General features: G+C 36.2%; 2 protein-coding genes across 3 annotated transcripts in view; both read left to right on the top strand.

The window, feature by feature from the left end:
* The window catches only part of LOC134841707 (uncharacterized), a 343993-nt gene that overhangs the window by 313918 nt on the left and 14383 nt on the right, over nucleotides 1-15692 (top strand). The window lies entirely within an intron of this gene.
* On the top strand, nucleotides 13459-15620 carry LOC134841566 (NADPH-dependent diflavin oxidoreductase 1-like). The gene has a single exon (XM_063857600.1). It carries the CDS (start codon nucleotides 13580-13582, stop codon nucleotides 15299-15301), a length of 1722 nt encoding a protein of 573 aa, XP_063713670.1. The 5' UTR covers nucleotides 13459-13579; the 3' UTR covers nucleotides 15302-15620.

Consider the following 15692-nt stretch of genomic DNA (forward strand, 5'->3'; position numbering starts at 1 on the left):
AAAAACAAATTTGAGAAAATTTCCTCAAGACTGCTTACTCAACTTCTTCAATATCAAAAATCTCCTTTCAATCTCTTAGAGATGCTATCAGTGACTCAGCTAAAGTTACACACAGGGCCTGCCAAATGTTAAGTTATTACTAACTCCACTCAGTTACTTAGTGTAACACTATCACAAAATTTCACAGGATATAATAATAAATACACCAAACACAATTTATAATAAGATAAGAATACCCTATAGGTGACAGCGATCTTTAGTTCAGCTTCACATTACCGCCACAGACGTATCAAATCACTGCTTCGTATAAAATCAAACAATTGTTTATAAAAGAGCAGTGATGGTTTCAGTAAAAGATAAAAAAAACTTCCCTTATAGAAAAGGACTTCCCTCGATTGGAACAAACCAAACGAACAAAGCCCAGAACACTTTGATGAACCCGATTTAGAATCCAAAGTTGACCGCGAATCTCCAGGTCAACTGGGCCGCTATTTTCCTAATGTACACGTCTCATGAGTTGTCGATCTTCTATTTAGTCCTTAAACGGATATCTAAGGATGTTTGAATTATCCAAATTTTCACTAAGGAGGGTTGTTAATGGAATTAAGTCACTTCGGAGGGTTACTTCGAAGGTTGTTAGGTTACTAAGCTTACTCCGGAGGTTAACCTCGGACGGTATCTTAAACACCTAAGTTGCTTCGGAGGGTCCGCCTAAATCCACTAAGGAGGGTCAATAACAGGCTTAACTGACTCCGGAGGGTTCCCCAAAAAACAGGTATTTTCACCGCTCTAAAGCCACCGATCGCAGTTTAGCTTGCTTCAAACAAGGTGGATTGACTCGGTCAATTACTCATTTGGATAGAAACGTGGTCTTATAAAAATTTTCTGCTGCTCGGAGGGTTCCCTAAAAGTTGGACCCTCCGAACTAACAAATTCTAAAACAAAATTTTCTCCAGATTTTACCAATCTAAAAACGGTTGTGATTCAAAAAGTGGTCAAAAACGTCGACTTCTGGTACCAAAAATATTCCAATCGGTTTGTTAGTCTTTGAGAAATCAACAAAAAACGCGTTTGCCAAGTTGGCCTTTTTTTTCTACCTATATAGGTTCTCAGAGACTTTATCCGCAATTCTGAAAGTGCTTAAAAATACTTGAAACGAGCGTAGCAGCCCTGTACCAAAAATTTGGTCAAAAACTATAAAATTTGGATCCTCCGATTCCTTCCTTTTCCGATCTTTAAGTCTCTAGCTCTATCCACGCAGCTATTGGGAGGGTTACTAAAAAATCGTTATAGCAAACTAGCAAGTTATGCTAGCAAGCTCCTAACGCAAAAATTTTTATCGCTCCAACTTTAAAAACTCAAAAACTCGATCCTCAAAACATATTGGCGAAATTCGGAAAATTACAAAAATTTTGATCGAGAAAAATTAATTTTCGCAAACTTCTACTAAGTCTTATTCTGCGCAGTTCCTTTAGTTAGGGGGCTCGAACTACGTAGTAGCTCACTGCGCAGAAGCTTTTTTGTTGTCCAAAAAATTCCGATATCCAAAGTTTCTGGAGTTAACAGTTTGGTCGAAAATCAGTATTTTTCGACAAAATTGGGGTGTTTATCGGGTCTAACTGGGGGATAAGTAACATAAAATAAGAAGAATAACCTATTAGTAGTCATTAATAAATATTACTATACTCTCCTTTGCACCAAAATATCCAAATTAAGACCCCTAACTCGGAAATGCGCAATCGATGGAGGGTGCAATCGGACCGCGCCAATTGTGCCCCGACCACTTGAATTTTAATGAAAAAATACCCAACCGATACAAAAATTGTATCAACGATATCCAACAGTCGTTTTGGATGTTTCCCCTGTTGCCTCGTGTTGAGTCTGGAACACGTCTGTCAGCTTGCCACTCTACCCTCCGGTCACCGGCAAAATTATCATTAACGTGCTTAAATAACCAAACAACAATCAAGGGAGGGTACCTTACCCACCACCAAAACCCTCAATCTTTCGATCAGAAATGTTATAAAACAATCTTAAATAGCAACAAATAGGAAGGTCAGATCACAACCCGACCGGAAATAATATATAAACTGTCATTTTATGTTTTTTTTTAACTTCTACCAAGTCTTATTCCGCTCAATTTCTTTAGTTGGGGGGCTCGAACTACATAGTATCTCACTGCGCAGAAGCTTTTTTGTTGTCCAAAAAATTCCGATATCCAAAATTTCTGGAGTTAACAGTTTGGTCGAAAATCAGTATTTTTACGACAGAATTGGGGTGTTTCTCGGGTCTAACTGGGGGATAAGTTATATATAATAAGAAGAATAACCTATTAGTAGTCGTTAAAAAATATTACTATACACTCTTTTGCACCAAAATATCCAAAATAAGACCCCTAATTCGGAAATTTGCAATCAAAGGAGGGTGCAATCGGACCGCGCCAATTGTGCCCCGACCACTTGAATTTTAATGAAAAAATACCCAACCGATACAAAAATTGTATCAACGATATCCAACAGTCGTTTTGGATGTTTCCCCTGTTGCCTCGTGTTGAGTCTGGAACACGTCTGTCAGCTTGCCACTCTACCCTCCGGTCACCGGCAAAATTATCATTAACGTGCTTAAATAACCAAACAACAATCAAGGGAGGGTACCTTACCCACCACCAAAACCCTCAATCTTTCGATCAGAAATGTTATAAAACAATCTTAAATAGCAACAAATAGGACAAATAGGAAGGTCAAATCACATCCCGACCGGAAGTAATATATAAACTGTCATTTTATGTTTTTTTTTTTAAATTTTTTTTTGGTCTTTTTTGGGTTTTTTACTGTTTCTTGTACTTTTTGTGTTCAATTAAATTTGTTTTTGCTTTTTTCTTGGTTATATACTATTTATGGTTTGGTTTTACGCTTTCTCTTTAATTGTTTTTGGTACCGGGGCCTTGGGAAAAACGGGCTCATGACGTCCCCGGAATTTTTGGTCTTAACTTAGTTAAAAAGCTAATTAGTACCAGGCGGAGGGTCGGTTCCTTCCGCCTAATGCAATACGGGACATTAAGGTCTCTAACTCGGACATACGCCCGGAGCAGAAAGTTCGTCGCTGAAATGTTTGCTGATCATGATGGTGTCATGCCTTTAACAGGCCCAACCAAGAGCGACATAAAAACGTCTATGTAACTTTCGCTCAAATATACATAGTGACGCAGCGTAGAAAAAGCACTTATTGACGACTGGCCGGCGTCAGTTACCTTAACTCTACCCGTTTTTTTACCGTCTCTACCTAGCCAGTTGATTTTCTGGTCTGTTTAGGGCTAAGTAAAAGTTACCATTTTTAGGCCATCAGTCAAACGACTTTTCATCAGCTTTCGTTACATGCAAAGATAACCACATATCTGGGTCTCGGATCCCCAGACTACGTGATTGCGAATAAAAACACGAATCGAATATCATATTTTACTACGTTTTTAGTGAAAGTTACATACTAAATCCATTGGAGATGGATTGACCCTTTCCTCTTTCTGGCTACTAATGCTCTGAAATACTAAATAATACTGGAGTTAAATCAAATGTTCAGGGCCATAAAGCGGCTAAAAAGTCAGTTATATAGTCTCTCAGCATATAATAGTCTCTGGGCACAGGGCCTCTAATTCCGTACTCTTCCGGAGATAACATCGTTATCTCTTGACTTCGCGGCACGGGAGGGTACTGTTCCGCTCCGGACGTCCCACTGAAGCCTCCTATCTTCTTATCGGCTTCCACTTTACGTCTTACAGTGCGTGATTGCCACAATAAGAAAATTCGTGTTTTCTTCCTTTTCGTCTTGCATATTCGGTTGTCTAGTTCGACTGTGTCTTTTTTACTGGTTTTTGGCCAAATTTGGCCGTTCTTCTTATTTTCTCAGAAATGTTCCATCGCAATTCGAAACTTTAAAAATTTAAATTCTAGAACATTCCGACCCTCCTTTTCATCATGAGTTCACAATTAACGTCACTGATATTCTTTTCTTGCTCGTCAAGGGGTCGGCTGTGTCAATCCGGCGGAATGGCACATTTATTTCCGAACCAACTCAGTTGGATAGACCAACAAATTTTATTTCAGAACCGTCTCAAGAAAAATTTTCTCTAACAAATTTTTGATCCATCCGAATGAATTTCTTTGACAACAATTGGCTTCTGAATATCATCTAAGGTTTTTATCGAAGTGTCATTTTTTAGAGGATATTTTTGGCATTTTGACAATTTAGTAATATAACGTTCAAACTTTTTCTTGTTATCACGGTAATTATGCTTTGGTCTTTTCACTTAAAGTGAAAGATTCCGATGGTTGCCAATTTTTATCATTTTTTTTGATGAAAAGATGTCTTTTTTCATCAACATTTTCAATAAGCTGAATCATATTAGCTTTCGCTTTTCTCAAATCTTCTTTTAGTAGTCTTTTTCTGAAAATTTACCACAGCTTGCTCAGAGATAAAATCAGTTGACTCATTTTTCAAGCATTTGTCAAGAAAAAACGTCCACAAATTCCAAATTGACATACTTCGAAAGATGTAGCCAATCAATACTTATCTTTAAAAGCATGCGTAACCATCACCCAGGTAGTAGCAGTTTGAGCCATGGCTGGGAAGTTTACAGCACTACGGACAACTATGTCCGTAAGTAACAGATTAGTCTTCATCAACTGGCGCTTTCGCCTTGCCTTTCTTTTTTTTCTACCTAATGTAGGTTTTCCTCTTTATTTTGTTAGCATTACTGACATTTTTTCTCTATTTCTCCAGATGACATGAAGGGTGTGCAGCTCCACTTCCACGACTTGGTGCAGTTTACGGTATTGCTTCACCAACGAGCTGTGATGCTGTTTCTGTCTGGAGATAACGTCTTTTGTAAATTGAATTATAAGACAGCCTGTCGTGAGAAATTTCCTGAAGATATTTTGGGTTTTTCTCTGACAGTAGACAATTGCTTTGAGTCCATGTTGATTTTCTTTCAGGTAGCTGCAGTTCGTCCATGTGGCAAACAGGGTGATTCGATCGATGTTTCGCTATGCTGTTGTTGATAGTGACTTGTTAAACTTCTACTTTTCATCATTATCTTTCCCAAACTTAAATAAGTCTACGAATTTTGATCAGATTATGTGATGGATCGACTCCTGGCTGTAATATCTGATACCATGATAGAAATAGTTTCTCTCATTAAATTTGGTTGATAATTTTGGGTCATCTTTTGTGAATAAGGGAGTTATATTTGCTTTTTTCAGTTCAGTGGGGAAAACGTCCTCATCTATGCAGGCATTAATAACAAACGCTCAACCATAAATTTTTGCCCAAGCAGGACCAGTTTTCGGATGTTTAGTTTTCGCAGTATATCATAACATTGCTTCGCTGTTAAGTGCAGAAAATAAAACTGGGTAATTCAGAAGTTCCTGGAATAAATAACTGAGGTATCAGAATCAAAATATTCCCCTAAAATTGTAGTTAAAGTGATTGGCCCTAATTTCTGTTACTATGATTCTTTCGACCTTCTGATTATGTTTAAAAAAAGACAAATAGAAGGTTCGAACGTTTTTGGCCCAAATGTGCTAGGTTTCGACCGATTCCACCCAAGCCAAGCATGCTGTGTTTCCACCAAAGGAGAAATGTGTTCGACTGTGTTTGACCCAAGCATGCTATTCTTCGACCGATTTGAGCAAACAACAAAAAAAGCATCGTTAATTTCTATTCACTGCTCTATTTTGGCTATGTGAGAATGTTGAACAGAATCGAGTTTTGATTCGATACATTCTATAAAACAGACCATTTGGCTCCACTTATTGCTTCACCAAAACTGAAAAACAGAACATCGCACTCTCAAAAAAGGCTGAAATAATCAAAAATTACTCATCAGAGAAAAATCTAGCGTCACAAAAAGGAGCATCGAATTAGCTAAGCGTGCTCCCCCTAAAAAAATACAATTTCTCTCTCAACAAATCAGAGTGTAAAGATGGATTACATCTGAGATATGGATGGGAACTACCAAACACCCCACATACATGCCGTGTGGACAACCGTTCTGACTGACCCACTCCCTACACTGTCCCAAAGTTGGATACACTCACCTAAGACATAATGAAATTCGCGATAACCTTGCGACACTCCTGGACGAAGTATGCCATGATGTTGAAATAGAGCCGAAACTTCAATCGTTGGAAGGCGAAAGCTTTCACAACAAAACAACCACCATTGAAGTTGACGCTCGACTTGACATCAAGGCAAATGGACTTTGGGGAGGCCGATTCAGCCGAACCTTTTTTGATGTAAGAATTTTCAATTCCCATGCTAAATCCTGCCCTAAATCTATATCTTACGCCTACAAATATCATGAGACGGTCAAAACATTAAAATACCAACAAAGAATTCTGGACGTGGAACACAGCAGCTTTGTTCCACTAATTTTTGCGTGTACCGGAGGAGCAGCACCGGGCTGTACAAAAACCGTCCAGAAACTAGCAGAGAAACTCAGCGAAAAACGGAACGAATCATACTCGGACACAATTAACTACATAAGAACAAAAATAAGTTTTGCACTTCTGAGGAGTGCAATCCTCTGCTTTAGGGGGTGCAAAAAACTTAAAAATACATTCAACATAGACAATTCTATCTGTGCTGTAATCGAGGAGGCTAGATTTCAATTGACAATTCTCTTGATGCATTAAAATAGACTTGATTTATTCATAAAATTTTGTCGATGTATTTATAAAGCGTTTGAATGGCCCTATCCAACCTGTGCACGTACCGTCGCATGACGGAAGGGCCCATTTTAATTGACCCCCCTTTTTTTAAATTTCGAAGCACCAATGGAAAAGAAATTACTGTAAGCGGATTGGTTTGATTCAAAATGCAAAGAAAGAATGAAAATGAATCAATTGTTACTACTAGCTCATCGATATCCAAATTTAGTTGACAATTGGCACCAAAATACCGTGAACAATATCTGCGAACAATTGGCCAAAGTGGTTAAAGATATACAAGGAACATTTTTGCATTTAAGCTGTTCATCTTTCAGCACAATCCAGCAAAATTGAAAATTTAATTATCGATCTCTAGGTTCCGGTTCCATCAATTACAGAATCACTGCTCTGGGTAATTTTTTTAAACAAAATCAACGCTCAAGTCATTAAAATTGGCAATTATTTCAACTGTTATCAATTTTAGGAAGCTTTTTGGCTCTTCTTAACCTCAATATTCCAGGTACTTATGAATCACCAGTCTAATTTACAGCATATTTAGGTTTGTTATCAAAGCCTACATTAATGGAAAACGTTTGTCCCATCGAACTGAAAAAAGCAAAAATAATTTTGTGCTTTAAATTTTTTTGATAACCGTTATCAAAAAAATTATGTCGAAAGCATAACTTGCGCGTTTTCCAAAACTTTGAGAAAATTGTTCATGCCCAGATCACAGATCACTTGGAAAAACATCAAATTATAACTCCTCAGTTTGGGTTTCGCAGAAACTTTTCGCTTCACTCTCAGTTTGGGCTACAGCTACTGTGGAATGTCCAGGTAGCAAACTAGCCCAGTCCTTGCCACAATGAGACAGTGAGTTGTAGTAGTAATGAGGATTCGTGAACCATTGGGCACAGGGATTTGCTCCCTTATCGTTTGTCTGTGGTTGTTGTCATATTCTCCAAGTGCTGCTGACAATCTCATTGCAGTTGTTAGTCTGTATAGTTAGCAGTTGTATAAAACCTCATACGATATCATTTTAATGAAGGATGACTATTTCATCTTCACCCTGAAAAATTCAAGCAAATTTTGTCCAGAACTATTGACTCAAAACGTGCTTATGGGTGACCAGTCAAAAAGCAGAATGGTCCAAGAGTAGAAAAACAGAAAATTATCGAATTTTATATGCTAATGGGCAAATTAAGTATAAAACTTGGCTATATTACCAAAGAAGCAATAGTTTATGCATAAATTGAATAATTTAATCGAGATTTGCTTAAAATTCAGTTTAGAAACTTGATAAAATTTTCAATTCATGCATGTTTTATTCATTTTCTGGGTATTATTGACTATTAAAATAATTTTTTATTAATTAGCCCGTATATAGCCCGTTAATATTACTGCTCTTGGACCCATTCTGCTCCTGGGTCATTCTGCTTTTTGCTCTGCCTCCATGCTTATGGTATGCGATAGCGTACACCTCATTATACAGGAAAAACTATTTGAGCAGAGGTTCCACTTTGATTATCGGAGCAGTCTTGTTTAAATGTCCAGATATTTGAAGACTGTCTTGAACTCACGCATGATAAGCTACTTGAGGACTGATCGCTTCACTCTCAATTCTAAATTTTATACGCACATTTTCAAATTTTGTGCATGAACAAATTTATAATGCAAGTTCCATGAGATGCATTGTATTGCTATTCTCAATTGTTGGGTCGATTTTTGTGCTTACCGTTTTAATCCGAACTTGTTTCTAGATCTAATTAATCTTTTGATTCTAAATATTAAATGATTTTTGAGATTTGGCATTTAAAATTTGTCTGTCGAAGAAGAAGAAGAAGAAGAAAGAACACTTCAAATACTGTATAGAAGTCTCAGCATTCATACAAATAAGGGTAATAAAGATTAGTTCAAAGTTTCAGATTAGCTGCTTAAATAGTATATAGTGAAAAGAAATAAACAAATGATTAAAATACGATGAAATTACTGCTGGAATAAAAAAAAGCAGATTAAGAATTAACAAAGTAAATGAAATAGAATAGTACATGAATTTAAATCAATTCATCTTAAAAATATCGGTAAATAAAACTGGTCATATATGCCAATCATTTAATCAAAACGGAACTCACGTCATGTATTTGTGTACGTACATGCTGGATTAGATTGCATTTCACTACTGTAGAACTTTTTCTTTTTTTCTTAAAAGTTTAAGTTCTGTTGTCGAATTTTCTAAATTTAACTGGCAATGAGTTCCATTTTTTTTGAAGCCAGGTAAAAAAATGATTTTTGTAGAGAAGCAATTGAACAGTGATTATCAAAAATTGCTTGTTTAGTGCGATTATTATTTCTGTAATTGGCTGTCGATAATGTTATTGCATGGGTAAAAGCTTTCCTCTTATCGGTAAGATATGGATATAGATAAAATACACATTTAAATTCAATTCTGTTTTCCAGTCCGATAAAAAAAATTTTTACGCAGTGCAGCTGATGATTTCAGTTTGGATCTGAAAAACGTGCGTTTTAGGGCCCAACTCAACTGCTTTTCTAGGGACATCATTAAAGTCGCATTGATTTGTGGCACACAAATTGCTGCATAACCTAGATGGGATAAAACTAAACAGTAAAGCAAGGCAACCAATTATATTGTAAGCAGTTGTTGTCCAATCGTATCTATGGCATAAGGTCCTCGGGCTATTTTTTGCAACATTTTCTGTATTTGAGTTTGAATTGAAAGATTAGAATCTAGAATCAAACCTAAGTATTTGCATTCAGATTTGTTCTCTACATAATGATCTTTGATAACAAGACTGTCTGATTCCACATTCTGTTAATCTTTTTTTTGACAAAAATTTATAAACTCCGCTTTCGGTGCATTTAGATTTAACTGATTCTCAGCAAAAAAAGTAAGCTCGTGTAAAAAATTTTTAAATTTGACTCAGCATCTCTTGAAGATATAGATAACTCATACACCATGCAATCGTCTGGATAATGTACCACAGTACACCCATCGCAGATACGATATGATTGATATATAAATTCAACAACAAGGGACCCAGTTCTGTTCCATGCGGCACACCTTTCCAGTCCTGAAAAACTCCATTCACATTGAATTTTTGAAAGCGTTCATTCAAAAAACTTTCAGTTAATGTTTAAGTTTTTGCTGGAAAGCCATATAGCGTAGTTTTCTTACTAGAATAATGTGAGAATTAAAGTCAAAAGCTTTTGAAAGATCCAATAAAGCGTGAACATTTTTTTGGAGTCGATTTCTTCTCAAATATTTTCAGTTACGTATAGAAGCGCATCTTGTGTGGAAATTGATTGAGAATTATAATTTGATGTTTTTCCAAATGTTCTGTTATTTGGGCGTGGAAAATTTTCTCTAAATTTTTTGAAAATGCACAGGTTATTGAAATTGGTCAATATTTTTGGGGATCCATTGGGTCATCTTTTTTTTTTAATAATTGAGTTTATTTTGCTTTTTTCCAGCTCAGTGAGAAAAACATCCTCATCTATGCAGGCATTAAAAACAAATCTTAAGTGTGGCCCAATAATTGATTGAGCATCATTTATTGCCCAAGCAGGAACAGTACAAGGTTCTACAGGTTTTTTGGATGTTTAGCTTTCGCAGTATATCATAGAATTTCTAAAAATTAAAGATTGTGATTCAGAAGTTCCTGGTTTAATTAACTGAGGTTTAGCAGAGCCCAACGATTTCCCTAACTTTGAAAAAACGTACTTAAAGTGATTGGCTATTTTAAAGTCCTGTGTAATCATTTAATTGAATGACTTACGCAAAGTAGTAATGATGGAACCGAATCCTCGAATTGGATTAATAAGTGTCCATTTTTGCTGGATTGTGCTGAGAAAAGAGTAGCATAAATGCGAATGTTTTCCTTGTTTATTGTAAACGACTTTGGCTAGTTGGTGACGACAAAGACAATAATTTTGCAATTTTTTTTTTTGAATTTCCATTTCAGTAGGCTAGAAAAGATTTTTGTTTCATTTTCAGTTTTTATTTATATTCTGAATCGAACCAATTCGTTTTCAGCTTATTTTTTGCTTTAAAATTACGAACAGGTTTCTTTTCGATTGTGGAATGTTGCTGAAGAGTATAAGATAAATTTAACAGCATTGAAAACGTGTTTTGTGCCTCCGTACCTTGAAATAAATGAAACCAAGGAGGAGCGGACGGAGTTTGGCAAATCTCACTAATCGGTAAATATTTTACTGAAATTAAAAAAATAATTATGGTGGTTTTTTTTCAAATTTATTGCTTGTCATAATAAGTGAAGCACAATTATCTGTTTTGCACGGCGTATCAAAGCCAAATTCATTTCCGTTTGTTCAAAATCACCAATTAGATAATCAATGTGGTTTTTTTTTCAAAACACTGACTCGTGTTGCATCATTAAGTCAAAAAACCTTCAATCCATATGGAATGATGATTGATTTTAAATTATCTTTTCCCGATTTTTTCAATTAATTTATATTATAATCACCCATTTAAGTGATTTGGTTAGAGACAGAAAGTGCATGATCAATGTTTGTTCAAAGTAAGTTGTTCACGAAACTCCATAAAATTCGTTGCTTGGGTTGTAACATAAATTTGTTGGCATTCTTTCCTTACTGGCGCCATTAAAATTAGATTGGCAGTCAACCCACACTGACTCAAATTTTTTGCTATCAAACAAATTTAACTCGTCTATCAATTTTGGGGCCGATATAAGTGGTATGTGTAATAAAATGTCCCCACCTTTTTGCATTAGCAATTTCTGTCATATTTTAACATCACATGTGTTTGAGGTTAAAGATTCCCTAAGGTATCATCATCTTCTTTCTTAAGCCAAGTTTCAGAAAGCCCCAGAACTGTGTTTTAACCCATGTCACGACGATTTTTTTTAAACTTGCATGCGGTTTTGAATGATACTTTGAAATTTTAAATGGTTTATTTTCTGGATTGGTTTCTATGTCCCCACTTCGTATGAGTATTAGCGCAAAAATGAAAATATGAGTCAGTGGAATTGATATCCGCTCACCCTTTTTAAGTTTTGCTGGAAATGTAATTGGATGGTAGCTTACACTACCCAATTTTTTTGTGTTTTCTAGGTTTTCTAACCGAGCTAGAGAAAAAAGAGTTGCCGCACAAAACAAACAGAATGTAATGTTGAGCATTGGAAAAGATTTATAGTTTAATAGCCGAAGTTTACTTCAAAAAGTACGAAATCATTTTTTTCTGAAAAGTTTTGCACTATTTTGAATAAATTTCATCCGATCAGCGATTTGTGGATCTAATTTGGGTTGTTGATGTGTTTGTTTTAGCTATCTTTTAGTTAATTGGCTTTTTGTTCATGCGACGTATGTTTAAGGAGTCCCTATTCTTACACATGATTTAGAAAGCTCTTTATACGTTCAACGATTTTTTGGAGCACCGTAGGCGCCTGTCATGCGCTAGTTCTTGTTCGGGTTGTTATTTCGCCTGTATTTGATGTTATTGAAGATTTACTATATGAATCTCTAAATGTTTGCACCAAAATTCCAACACCCCCATCAGAAGGATGCAACCCATCCGAACTAAGAGCGTAAGTATTTTGAGTAAAATTTTTGTGAATGTCTAAAATATCATCTTTTCATCAACTAAATCTGTAAAATTTTAAGTAAAACTAAGAACTTGTTTGTTAAATTTGCACATTTGCGTTAAAATATTTTCTAAAAGCTCCTAATGGCGTAACTGTACACACGGAAATGCCGTTTCCTGTCCTTGCCCTTTTTAAATTTTCAACCAAAACTTAATGCCGTTTCCTGTCCTTGCCCTTTTTTAATTTTCAACCAAAACTTAATGGCGTTTCCTGTCCTTGTCTTTTTTTTGAATTTTCAACCAAAACTTAAATGTACCAATATAACTTTTCTCCCTAAAATATAATCAAAGCTGTTTTTTTCTTTTGCAGATAAGGAATGTTTAATCGATATTTTTGAAAATGCGCTGCAAATTTTTTGACGCTGGATATTGTAATCAAGGGGGTAACTGCAGATTTGTTCATGCAAGTAGTGACTACCCTAAAGATAAAGCAGGAGGAAGTACCTCGGTTTTCAATCGCGTAGGACAATCAGCTTCAGTTTTCGGACAAACAAAGTCTTCCTCCGGATCGAATAACTCGAGTGTTTTCGGTAACCAAAATTCATTTTCTACTCAACAGAAGTATCAAGAAACCCTTCCATCTTCCAATTTCGGCTCGAGACAAGTCCCTTCGGTATTTGGCAGATTCAACACTGCCCAATCGTCGCATGATCACAGTAACGATTCAGGTGCGTCAGCTTTCGGCAGAGGAACTAATAATTCAACGAATTCGGCTTTTTCACTCAAAAAGTCCACAAACGCCTCTGTCTTTCGGAGTTCAAATATACATACTGATTCATCTGGAGCGGTATCAGTGTTTGGACAGCAGAGCGATGTTAAAAGTTCACTATCGAAAACAACAAGTGTTGGAGTTGCAGATGTAAACATCGCTGTATCAATGCAACGTGACACACAAGCTGATCCAGACTGCTTAAAAGGCGAGGAAGGTGAACAGATTTATTCTGTCACTGAAATATCTGCACCGAAAATGCTCTTTGGAAGGATAATCAGTCACGGAACTAAAGGCATCAAACAACTGACGTATTCACGTACTGACGAACTTTCAGCGGAAGAAATCGAAGCTTTTAATTCTAATACGTTTTCATTAGGAACGATACCCATAAATCCGCCACCTATAAAACTCTGCAACTGATTCCTTGAATTTCAATTTTTATAACCAGAAGCGTTCGACCATGGTTGAATTTACTTTATTTGTTCTTATCTGTCGAATCAAGTTGTTTGTATCTTCAGAAAATAATAAATGATTCTACAAGTAGCATACGGCAGTGAAACGGGATGCGCAGAAGACGTTGCAACAAACTTACACAGGCGGCTGAAGTACTACCTGGATCCCGACGTTGAAAGCAGAGTATGCTCACTGAATGATTATCAGTTTGTTTTTCCTTCGGTCGCAATCATAGTTTGCTCAACCTGTGGTCAGGGCGACCCTCCATTGAATGCTAAATCTTTTTGGAAATCAATAATGAGTCGCAGTTGTCCCCAGGATCTTTTCAGTGACGTCGAGTACTCTCTTCTTGGTCTAGGGGATTCAGCATACACCAAGTTTAATTTTGTGGCAAAAAAGTTGTTCAGGAGAATACAAATGTTGAGAGGGAAGTCAATTTTCGATCTTCAACTCGCTGATGAGCAACATGAACATGGATCTGACTTTCAGAGTGAAATTTTTATCGCTGACTGTTTAAAAGCTCTCTCAACGAGGTTTAATTTTCAACTTGAATCTCCAACTATACCTCTTGAATTGCCGCTTCCATGTACAATAAAGCTTAAATATTTACCAACTACTAATGAAGACAATGCAGCAGCTGAAATTTCTTGGAAGCATTGTTGTCCTTATAAAGGAAGTCTTGACAGTGTTGCTCGAGTTACGTCCGAGGATCATTTTCAGAAAACAATCTTGGCCAGAATTTCATTTGAGTCATCCAAAAAATCAGAATCAATGAAGCCTGGCGATGTTTTGGCAATCCAACCAGTCAATCCCATCAGTTGTTTCAACTTGTTTTGCGAACTTTTCCCTCAAATTTCAATGGCTAGTAAAATTATGATTGCTGATATATCAGATCAATGGATTAGTATCGAGTATTTAATAACTAATGTTCTTGATTTAATCTCAATACCGCGGAGATCATTTTTCGAAGTTATGTCTAAATTATCTAACGATGAAGACGAACGAGAAAAGCTCATGGAAATTTTCACGGACCAGGAATTGTTCTACTCTTACTGTTGCAGGCCGAGAAGATCAATTCTAGAAGTGTTTCGAGACTTCCCGAAAACTACTTCCAGTCTAAGTTTGGAACGAATCATCGAGTATGTTCCACGAATTAAAGAACGTAACTTTTCAATGGCCTCTGTTATAACAAAACAGGGCACGGACTCTAGTTTTGTGGAACTATTAGTTGCAGTCGTTAAATTTCAGACAAAAATACAACAGCCTCGACTAGGGTTGTGCTCGAATTTTTTGGCAGATTCCGAAATTCCTCAAAAAGTTATGATCGATTTCAGAAAAGGGTCGTTCTCTCTTCCCCAGAATCAGGAAACCCCTTTGATTATGATCGGACCCGGGACCGGTGTTGCGCCGTTTCGATCTGTTGTTCAGCACAGGAATGGAAGGAAATGTTTCCTGTTTTTCGGTTGTCGACACCCAGAAAAAGATTTCTACTTCAAAGAAGAATGGAGGACAAATTTCCCGGATTTGAAAGTCTTTCCAGCGTTTTCAAGATACCTGACCGATAAAGTTTGCTACGTTCAGCATAAACTCATTGAAGAAAAGCAACTAGTTTGGAAGTTGATAAGTAATGAAGACGCTTTTGTGTATCTTGCTGGTAGTTCAAAGCAAATGCCAAAAGACGTGAAAGAGGTGCTAGTTGAAATTATTGCCGACTTATCCGAAACATCGCTGGAAGAAGCTAAGTTATATTTAGAAGGCATGGAAAAGTCGCGAAAGTTTCAAGAAGAAACCTGGTAATTTACTCCCTTGTTTAAATTGATTGGATTGCAAAATAACCAGATTACTTTAATTGTTGAAATTGTATAAAACATTTAGTGAATAAGATCGTGACATTATTGTTTCTACCACTGAAAGTGGGGATGAAATTTGTAATCGGATGTGTTTGTTTTTAGCAAAATCAGGTTACCAAAATAGTTATCATAATAGGACGAGTGATTAATCATACCGAAGCATTTTTGATTGTTGAAAGAAATTTTTTATAAGGTTTTAGAATTGTCGAGAAAAACTGGTGTAAAAATTTTGTTTTTATTACAATTTAGACAGTGTAAAACGAACGAGTAGCTAATAAATATGAAAAAAATATATTGCTTAAACTGTAAAAAAATCTAAGGAAATTTCGTTTTTTATC

The sequence above is a fragment of the Symsagittifera roscoffensis genome, chromosome 1, assembly GCF_963678635.1.
Source record: "Symsagittifera roscoffensis chromosome 1, txSymRosc1.1, whole genome shotgun sequence".
Taxonomy (NCBI): Eukaryota; Metazoa; Xenacoelomorpha; order Acoela; family Convolutidae; genus Symsagittifera; species Symsagittifera roscoffensis.

Excerpts from the sequence above, each read along its gene's own strand:
- LOC134841566 (XM_063857600.1), top strand. The coding sequence starts at position 13,580 with ATGATTCTACAAGTAGCATACGGCAGTGAAACGGGATGCGCAGAAGAC.